The 10,230-nt window shown below is 42.9% G+C and overlaps 1 protein-coding gene across 1 annotated transcript; it reads left to right on the forward strand.

Moving 5' to 3' along the window:
• The first annotated feature begins 2,564 nt into the window (after window positions 1–2,564).
• znf831 (zinc finger protein 831) lies at window positions 2,565–6,875 on the forward strand. The gene has a single exon (XM_073468079.1). It carries the CDS (start codon window positions 2,565–2,567, stop codon window positions 6,873–6,875), a length of 4,311 nt encoding a protein of 1,436 aa, XP_073324180.1.
• Window positions 6,876–10,230: the final 3,355 nt, after the last annotated feature.

Below are 10,230 nucleotides of genomic sequence, written 5' to 3' on the forward strand. Positions count from 1 at the left end.
TAGCAATGATCTGCCCATTAACAATTAGGTCAAACAAACAAGCTGGTTGTGTACAAATTTGGGGTCAAATTTCTCCTGTAGGTGTTACTTTATGGACACGGAACATTGACTGATTTGGTTTTACGGTACTTTGTGAGGGAAACTGATCATTTGCTGCTGTACTCTTTGACAAGTTGAGGAAAACAATATCCTTAGGATTTTTCAGATTCCTTAAATAAGACATTTTGATTTTTAAAAATGGCTAATGTACTACTGTGTGCAGTGTGAACTAATATACCCATGCAAAAGGATAATATTGCAATGGGGGCTGTGGTAGGAGGTGGGAAATTCACTCACAACTCATCCATTTGTTCTCTGCCTGAGAGAGTGAGAGCTGTGCAGTGCACTTGCTGCCAAGCTGCAATATCAACATTAGCTGTGCTGCACCCTTGTCTATGTGGGTGTATGAAATACAGTGCGTGGGAGGAGGTAGGTAGGTGGGAGACCGAGTATATAAGTGAGCCAGATACCGCCTCAAACTGTTGATGGTAAAGTCAGTCAGTCAGCTTGTTGAAGGTAAGCTTGCCTCTGTAATTGCACTTCCTCTTCCAAACAGTCGCTTTCACTTCTGCACAACACTTTGTATCACCCTTTTAATCCCTCCATCTGTGCTCAGGGCCTCTGCTCTCGTAATCTATGTTTTCAACTTGTCTTCCGGAAGTCTTTGTTTAACAGCCACACACCCACCCAGCCACCCAGCCAGCCCTTCTCCTTCCCTCACTCTCCTCCTCTCTGCCTCACCACTTTCATAGTACATCTTCTCTCTCATTTGCATTTGTTCCGCTTCCTCGTGACAAGAAATTATTCTGTCAAAGAGCTGTGCAAGAGAATCAGATTGGAGAGGAGCACACAGTCTGGATGTCAGAACAGATTGAAATGAGCAGGTACACTGAGGATGTGGCCGTTCAGTGGAAAAGACTTTCTAAACTGGATAACTGTTGATGATTGAAGTGCAGAGCAAGAAGGTAAGTGACTTCCACTGTTCCTACTCTCTCTTCTTAACTGTTGCACCTGAGTTTTGACCTAGTAATGGCACGTTCTGGTTCTTTTTAGTATTGTTCTTACCTAACTGTGTGATCCCATTTCAAATGTTCCCTTTACAAGATCAGAACAAGTCAGTAATGAGATTAATAGAATAGACAAGATGAAACAAGAAATCGTCTCACAGTGAAAGAAATCAGAAAAATCTCGAGAGTCCTCCTTTTTATTTACATTTTGATGCTTGCCATTTTTGCTGATGCTTATTCTGACTGTAAGCAGAAGCTGTTTTTCAGTACAGTTTGACCTCTTTTTGAACCCATCCCACCCAGGACACACTTGTGCACAGTTTTAAGTAACTACAAGTCCTTGTAGAAAAAAAGCTCTTCTTAATGATTCAAACTGCACTGCCTTTGTATTTCTTGATAGAAGTACAGCATGTAACAAAATGACAAAGTTACATAGCTGTAAGGAAGTGAAAGGACATAACAGTGAGAGTGTATCAGTTCCCATGTAAATAATGATTTTAAATTTAAAAAACAGTGCTTCTGTTTTTAATAGAGAACTCACTTGAATATAACAGAAACTTTCCTCACTTCACAGCACCACAAAAAGTATCTAACGTGGGTGTAGTCATGCTGTAACTAACAGAGTGTGCTCCATGCCAACTGTACCCCTGTGGTTGAATTATGCAAAATCACAATACATAAATAAGCCGCATCACAGCAACAGGAAATGAAATGTGCTTAACCTAATATGAAGCCATTTATGTTTTATGTAGGTAGTTTTATGCTTTGATTTGATTACTGCATAAATTTGACAGGAGATAAAGCCACTGCATTCTGCTATAAACAACAAGGCTTTGCCATTCAATTGGTGCAGACTGGTGGCAGAGGCAACAGCTAATGTCAGCACACATTTCAATTAGGTAGATTAAAGCCTCTGCTCTACTGTGGGAGAATCTGATCTCATTCCCTCACCCCTTTCCTAATGTGAGTCAGTCTCCTACATCACCTCCTGCTTCTCCCTACTGTATATAAACATTTCTCTCCATGTTTGTGTCTCATATATGTCCATTGCATGCATAAAAACATATCTTGAGTTATATTCAAGTACCACCTGCTCTTGAAATGAAACATTAGAGAATGCTTCTATTCTTCTCTGCGCTCTGTAACCATGGGTATTATTGCTCATGACAAAAATAATATCACTGAGATAGATAGAGGAGAAATCCAAATTGGATTAATTGCTTTATTAGCCATCTGTCCTAAAGGGTACTGCATGTCTATTATCATTAACTGCTTTAGTACATTCATTAACTGCTTTAGTACATTTATTATCCATTGCTTTTATTTGTTCCACTGGAACAATGACAAAATATTCTTATATTAGGAATGAACTTTTCAAGACCTAGAAACATCCACGCTCCCATAGACAGATCTGCCCCGTTTGATCCATGGCAAAGCAGAGGTGTAATGCAATATGTTCTTATCTTACAGGTAATTAGAGACCTGGCACTAGTACATCACGACAGCAGCAGTGTTACCATGGAGACTGGCAAGCCAGGATTGGCGCATGCTCCAGTGCACATCAACTCTGTAGCAGCGCAGACAGAGAAAAGGATGGACATCCAGGCCCCGCTGACGGCTGTTTACATCCACACAGTGCCTGCTCTACCAGCGCAGCCTTACCCCCAGCCTCCTGCAGCTGCCCGGGAGCCAGCCACACTCCATCTGGCCATGCCACCGCTTTACTCCAAGGAGACGCTTCCCTTTCTTACACTCCATATTGCTGGTGGGCTGCAATCTCAGCCTGGATTGAGTCTGGCAGCTGCTTCTCCTGCAGCTAGACCCAAGTCGTCAGGAAAGCATGTGTGTCCTCACTGTGGACGGGACTGTATGAAGCCCAGTGTGCTAGAGAAGCATCTCCGCTGCCACACCGGGGAGCGGCCTTATCCTTGCACTACTTGTGGAATTTCTTTCAAGACTCAGAGCAACCTCTACAAACATAAGCGTACTCAGGCTCATGCCCGCCTCTCATCTGAGTCAGAACAGAGCAGTCTGGGCAGCCTAGAAAGCATGTCCAGCTCCAGAGAGACTTGTACCTCCAGTTTGTCTCTGGATGAGCGCAGCCAGGAGTCAGGCAGCAGAGAAAAGGAGGCCACACAACCCACTGCTGAGGTCAACTGTCCAGCCAGTCCTGCAAAAGTCTGCTCTGTAAAGACGCATGGTGCTGTTGGTGAACAGAATGAGTTGACCCCTACAGATCACAAGACCAAAGAACCAAATGAAAGTGGAAAACTAACAATAAAAGGGGAAAAACAGAATCTGGAAAATGAAAAACCTCCACTAACTGCCAGTCGACATCTTCCCCTTCAGAGACAGGAGGCCACTCTGTTCTCCAAACAGTGGGAGAGCTCTGTAGCCAGAGGGAAATCGCAGAGCCATGAAAGCACCGACTCAGGCTTCAGTGAGAGCAGTGACCACAACCCAAGCCCCGGCAGCATTTTACCTGATCACAGTATGGATTCCCTCACTGAATCCACCAAGGAGCGTGTTGAAGAAACCACCAGCACGCAAACACTGTCACAACCAGGCCAAGGCCGGCAGGAAGCCAAAGACACTGCAAGGAAGCAGGAGCATAAGACACTGGAGGAGCGTATATCTAAGCTTATTTCGGATAATACAGCTGTTGTGGAGGACAAACAGCTGGAGAATGTAAGGCCGAGGAAGACAGTTCTGTCGAAACAGGGCAGTATCGACCTCCCTATGCCTTACACATACAAGGACTCCTTTCACTTTGACATGAGGATCAGTAAGGCTCTGAATGTTGGGCTACAAAGAAACAGGAAGCCCGGCTACTACAGCTCTGTGCCCACTCAGCACTCCACCACCATGGAGCATGCGCCCTTAACCCGAAGCAACTCCCTCCCTTTCAGTGTTACCCTCCTGCAGCCTGAGAGGAGCAGCCAAACCTCTTCCTTCCAGAGTGATTATGGAACACTTGTCCGGAGGGGAAGCTCTGGCCAGATCAATCCAACAGGTTTCACAATGAAACCTGTAAACCAGCAGTCATCCACCCACCGCCCACTGGTCCGGCAGACAGCCGTAGACTGCAACCACGCAACAGATGGTCTCTTCATGAATTCATCTGTGGAGGAGGCGTGCACCGGCAGTCTCAGCTGCGATGGGGATGGTGGTGACATTTGTGGAGAGCCAAGCAATAGAAAGTTCCGCAGGAAGAAAGCACAAAAGTTTGCCTACAACAAGTGGTACATGTATGGGGGAGGGACATTTAAGAAGCTCTACATTGCAGAGAAAGGTGGTGAAGACAATGTTATCAAAGGTAGGAAATGTTCAACGAACCCAGCACATGAGGCTGTTCAAAAGAGGCCGTTGGTCCACAAGGAGTCCGGGGCAACAACAAGCTCAACAATGATCTTTACTAGCAGCAGTACAACAGTGTATCGTCCAGACTACCCTAATTCCAAACTATCCCTTGGCTCTACTGTGGATTTTAAAACTAAGCAGCTTCATACAGGCAGCTCTCTCAAGAGTCCACTCCCAAGAAATCTGTCTTTGTCAATACTGCCATTACCTATAACTGGATCACTGGTTAGCCACAAAACAACAAGTATGAGCAGAGCAGAGGATGTGAGACTGACAAATGAAGATAAACATACCGACTCCAGCTTGCAGCTCTGTGGAGCCCATATTCCTTCTGACAGGAAAAAGCAGAAAACAGATGACAAAATAATTTGCCCCCTGGAGATGGAGACTAACCCAAACACAGTGACTCACTTGCCTTCCTCTGTCACCAGTAGTGCACCTCAGCAGGATACAAATCTCAGTTATATCAACCCTGAAAAAAATGTAAAACATACTCAAGTGAAAGGAGCTCTCTTCCCACCATGCATAATCAATGCAAATACGCCGTCTGTTAGCACCTCGCCAGCCACTTCCACCCCCTCCACTGCCAAGACCAGCTTCCTGCCTAAGTATCAGCTAAAGTTACCCAATGCTGTGGAAGCTGATTCAAATCCTTCACTGCAGGTTCTGGATAAACCAACAGGGGCTGATGGCTGCAATTTCATCTCTACTCAGTCATCTTCTCACACTCAACAAACCCCAATCTCAGTCACAACTTCTGAAAAGAAATGTCCTGATCCGGTCACCTCACTGTTGATGCAGAGCTGTGATATTAAAAAGACAAATGCTTTCAGCTCCACACAAGGCCAGTTTTTCTTGCCTTTCACAGCCAAAACCCTTTGTCAGGCTGAAAAATCAACGCTCAATAAAAATGCGACATCTACTCTGGCTGAGGTGCACAGGCAATTTGCAGCAACCACAATAACCACAACCTGCCTACAAGGTTATCAAGCAGGATTATGCAGCACTTCAATACAGCACTCAAAATCTGGAGGGGGCTTAGGACCTACGCAGGTACCCAGACCTGTTGCACCCGTGGTTGCAAACTTCACTGCAACACCTACCATAACCGCGGCAAACAGACATCAGACATCTGCTGCCACCATTATAGCTTTCTCACAAGATCAACCTCACCCTTACTCTACTCTGTCACACACTCAACTCTCAGCTACATCAGACCAGTTAAGTCATGTAAATGCCAGCTCAAACACCCCAGTTGTACCGTGTCAAGTCATACCGTTTGACCAGATGCAGCCAGCTTCTCAGAACGTGTTTCATGTTCACACAGCAGACCTCCAGATCTGCCTGCAGATCATATCTGACGAGCAGCTGGCTCTCATTGAACCCCAGATTGAGAGGCCAGCAGGTAGCACCCTCTTACAGACACATGGTGTGGATGCTGTGATCCAGAATAAAGCTCAAAGCTCTGTCACCATGGAAAGCAGCGAGGGAAATGACTATCAACAGTCAAGACATCAGAAAGAGTCGGACCAAAGTGAGTCTTTACACATAGTGAACATGGAGGGAATAAAACCTCCACTGTCTGTACAGTTTGGAAAAGCAGAGCCAAATCTCAACAGTAATTCTACTCAGGCTACAGTATCTGCTGAATCAAAGACTCCTGAAGCACTTGGCTTGTCGTGGCGCTCACATAAATACAGTCATACAGTCACAGAGACTCAGAGCTGTATGGGCAATATTATGTCAACTGCTGCTTCACTCAAAGGTGTAAAGTCAGGAGGAAGTCAAACCTCAGAGGAGGAACATGCCCTTTCTCTGAACCATTGTGCTGACGAACAACTTTCGCTAGACAGGAGGGTCAGCCAAGGTGGAGTGGTCTCTCAAACACTCTCTGGCCAACACAAGCTCAGCAGGAACTCTCTCTCTCTTGGCACAGTAAATCAAAATAACATGAGAATTCAAATACTGAGAAAAGAACTAAAACAAAAAAATCAAGGAACCACATGTAATGTAGGCACAATGAATGCCAAGGGTGAAGCTTCTTCACACAAGAGCAGCAAGTTACAAAGTGGAGAAACCCAGCACATTCAGGCCTCCAGTTCTGCATGTGGTGATGACCTCTTTGGCTCAGTTTCTTCATTTTTCATCAATAAATGCAAAACTCTGCGACAGCTGAACCCACAAGCATCAATCAACTGCAATAATCCAATGGAATCTACATCATCAGAGGGTCTGAATTCATCTAAACATGCAGACATGGGAAGTGACAGGGTGAGCCCTATGGACAATTCTGCCCCTCCACAGGAAATATCTCTAAGTGATATAATCCGCTCAGCCCACTCAGAAAAACAACTTGGTCAATTTGCTTCAGTGTCTTCTAACATCCAGGTGGAGAGACCCAAAGACATCCCAGCTATGTGCATAAGTATTCAGAGCCCTACTACAGGTGAATATGACTATTTTAGTTAAATGAAGTACTGGAATATACAGTGCAGTGTGTGATTTTTTGTCATTGACTTGGCTCTGTACTCCAGCACATTGGATTTAGACACACATTGTGTAAAAACTGCCACAAGAGGTCTATTAATTAAAACAATGACGTTGTGAAGTAGTGTTGGATCATAGGAATTGTTGTCTTCAGTTTTCTGACGTGTTTTAGAAAAGAGGACGAGGTAATGTTTTAAAGTTTTATTCACATTGAGTTTGCTAACTTCCCTACTCACTCTCTGATGTACCATTGATGTTTCCCTGTAATTTAGAGTGACAGGTGTCCAACTCAAATGCACCATTACCTTTCTCTGCTGTGAACACTGCTGGAAACATTTGGAATAACTCAACAAAATATGTAACAAAGGTGTAGATGTCTATGGATATTTTAATGCAGAATTGTTACATATTATATCTTTAAAAATATACAATGACTATGAGGCTTAACAGCTGACTGTAAAGATGTTTGTTCACATCCATACTGGGCTAACAATGTAGCAATGACCCTAAACACGCAACCAAAGGTTTTAGGGGCAGTCATCAGGGGTGTCGAACTTAAGTGAAAAAGGGGACTGAGTATACAGGGCCCTCAAGGGAGGAGGGCCCACAAATATACTAGAATGAATAGCTATATGGATTAGGGAAGGGGCCTATGGAGAATGTACAGGGTACAGAATTTTGAGCTACATCCAGTCAGTAATATGTTTTGCTTCCATCTGATCATGTATTTCGCTGGGGAAGACCAGGCTGTTGGCAAAAAAAGATTCCAAAATACAAGCCTGAATTTTCATGGCCCCAGGTTCTGTCTTGTAGAAGGGCCCTGTGTCAAGTTTTAGTATCTTCATTTGGTTTATATCATGTTGACATGGTACATATTTCTATAAATATTTGTAGTGTGAGGATACAATGTACAGAGAGAAGGTGGTGTTGGTGGTGGTGCCCTATGGCCCGAAGTGAAAGTAAATCGCCCAAAGATTTGCTGAGAAGTTATAGTGATAACATTTTAATAACATTATTGTAATTTTTTAGAGTAAATATATGTGTAAAAAGGGCTATAATTACTGTTGTTCTGGTGAGGATGCAAACAGTGTCAGGTTAACAGAGCATTTTTCAGGTTCCTGTCCAATGTCCTGGAGTAAAGAGACAACACACACACACACACACACACACACACACACACACAAAAATGTGTCTGATCTAATACTTACATTCTGCACTGCATTTGCTTTTACTATCACGTTTTCATCTAAGCACCTTTCAAGGCAGAAACCAGATTTTGCCACAAGATGGCAGTGCTTGGTCACTGATTTGCAGAGTTAAGCCTTATCGAAGTTGGTCTTGTGTGAAGCAGAATCATCAGAAACTCATTATTATGTGGAGGTAATTTTGGTCTTTGTCAAAGAAATTAAATGCACTATCAACAATTTTAATTATAGATGAAATAATAAAATGTCAATTTACTTAAAAATCTCTCCATAATCAAATGAAATCATGGTCAAAACCAGTCCATGTGGCTCTAATTTTGACTTTTAATGTCCCTACTACTCTGACATGTGAGCTGCTTCACAGAGAATTGTAGTGTCCTTCATTATTTAAAAGTGTCATTCGATCCCCATCACTGGACACAGCAATTTAATCACTCTTTAGGTTATAGGATCTAAGGATTACAGACAATAACAAAGTTAAAGGGTTACCCAGGGGAGGAGTGGATAAACACAATGGCACTCATTGACCTCCAGCCACTGCCTCCAGACAAAATTCAAACAACAACAAAGTGTCTCGTTCCTGTCCTGGAAAGACTTGTCAATGACACTGGAGTTCACTCACACGGTAGTCCTGAAAATTTGTTCACTGTAAATTAAATTTTCCTTTATTATTATTGTCTGTGCCAGGTTAAGGATAAGGGTCACTCTCTTGCCACTAGTTTTTCAGTAGCATTATGCAGGTGATTGATGGAAAACTAAATGCACAGTCTGTAACTTCTGCCGCTAGGAATTTCTTAATCAAAACAAAGATATAAGCTTGGTGATGTTAACAACAATCACTGACAATGAAAATCTATCTGATGTGACCTAGGCTTAAATGTTCACAGATGAGATAATGTATCAAAGTTTATGTCACATTACATTTAGTTACACTTGCTGACTTCCTTCCTCACTCTTTGACTCTCACAGAAGTTATTGCGACATGCAACCAAATGAAAGATGTAAAGTACATTAGAATTTCTGTGGGTATGAACATTGTTGGAAACATTTAGATTAATGTAGGTAGACATATCAACAAAATATATAACTAAATATCTGTTGTTTTCATACATTTTACTGCAGAAATGTTACATATTGTATCTTTAAAGGCAGTGGACTGGGAAGGAGGGGGAGGCAGGGTGGTGTGGGTCCATGTAAACTTTCTTACAGCCCCATGCACTAAGGGTTTGCCAGTTTGTTTTTCATCAAGACAATTACTAATTACTATTACTATTAATATGTTAATATATACCCTCCACTGCATATTATTCTGATCACATTAATCCATGTTTATATCACAACAATATGTAGCCCAGCAGGAAAAATGGCCACATTATTTGTTTAAATTTTGTTGATGGGCTGGTAACATGCCATTATTATGACATGAATGTTATATTCATTACTATGACATAATTCAGTTTTCATGATTTTGTTGTGCTTTTATCCAAAAGTAAGTTTTAACCAATGGCTATAGTTTCTACATTCAGGTCTTTACATAAGCTTACAAGCTTAAACTGACTGGCAAGCTATAACATTGTGGATTCGCTGTCCTAAAGGAAACTTCTTTCTTTCTCTAGGGCTCATGGATGGAGACTCCCTGGTAGGATGTGCAGCCCAGAAGGAGCCGCAGACACTGGGACATGGAGGGACCCCTATGCAGCCAGACAGCACAGATTGGAGGCCAAAGCAGAGCCAAGAGGCTGGAGCAACCAACTACCACTCCATGGAGGGTCAGAGTGGTGGAGGGGTAGTGGGAGAGGATAAGAATGAAGGAATTATGATAGACAAGGAACCAGGACAGTGGGGCAGGACCAAGTCTAACTGCAGATACACAAGTTTACAAGGCATAACAAAGACAGAGGTGAGTTTGAATGAGTTTTTTATTCCCTGCTCACTGGATACATGTTTACTATCAAATTGTTTTGTTCTCAATATTTTAGTGTTTACATTCCTGAACAAAAAAACTCCTGCACACTGTCCTCTTAATCGAGGGGCGAGGTCCCGCCCTTTCCAGTGTGTCCCATGGGACCTCATTTTAAAAAGAAATTGCACAGTCACAGGTCAATGGCGAGAGACCAATAAATTTTTGATCC

This window comes from Pagrus major, chromosome 6 (genome assembly GCF_040436345.1).
Source record: "Pagrus major chromosome 6, Pma_NU_1.0".
Classification (NCBI taxonomy): Eukaryota; Metazoa; Chordata; class Actinopteri; order Spariformes; family Sparidae; genus Pagrus; species Pagrus major.

What these genes read in the sequence shown, in the direction of transcription:
- znf831 (XM_073468079.1), top strand. Translation starts at nt 2,565, where the DNA reads ATGGAGACTGGCAAGCCAGGATTGGCGCATGCTCCAGTGCACATCAAC.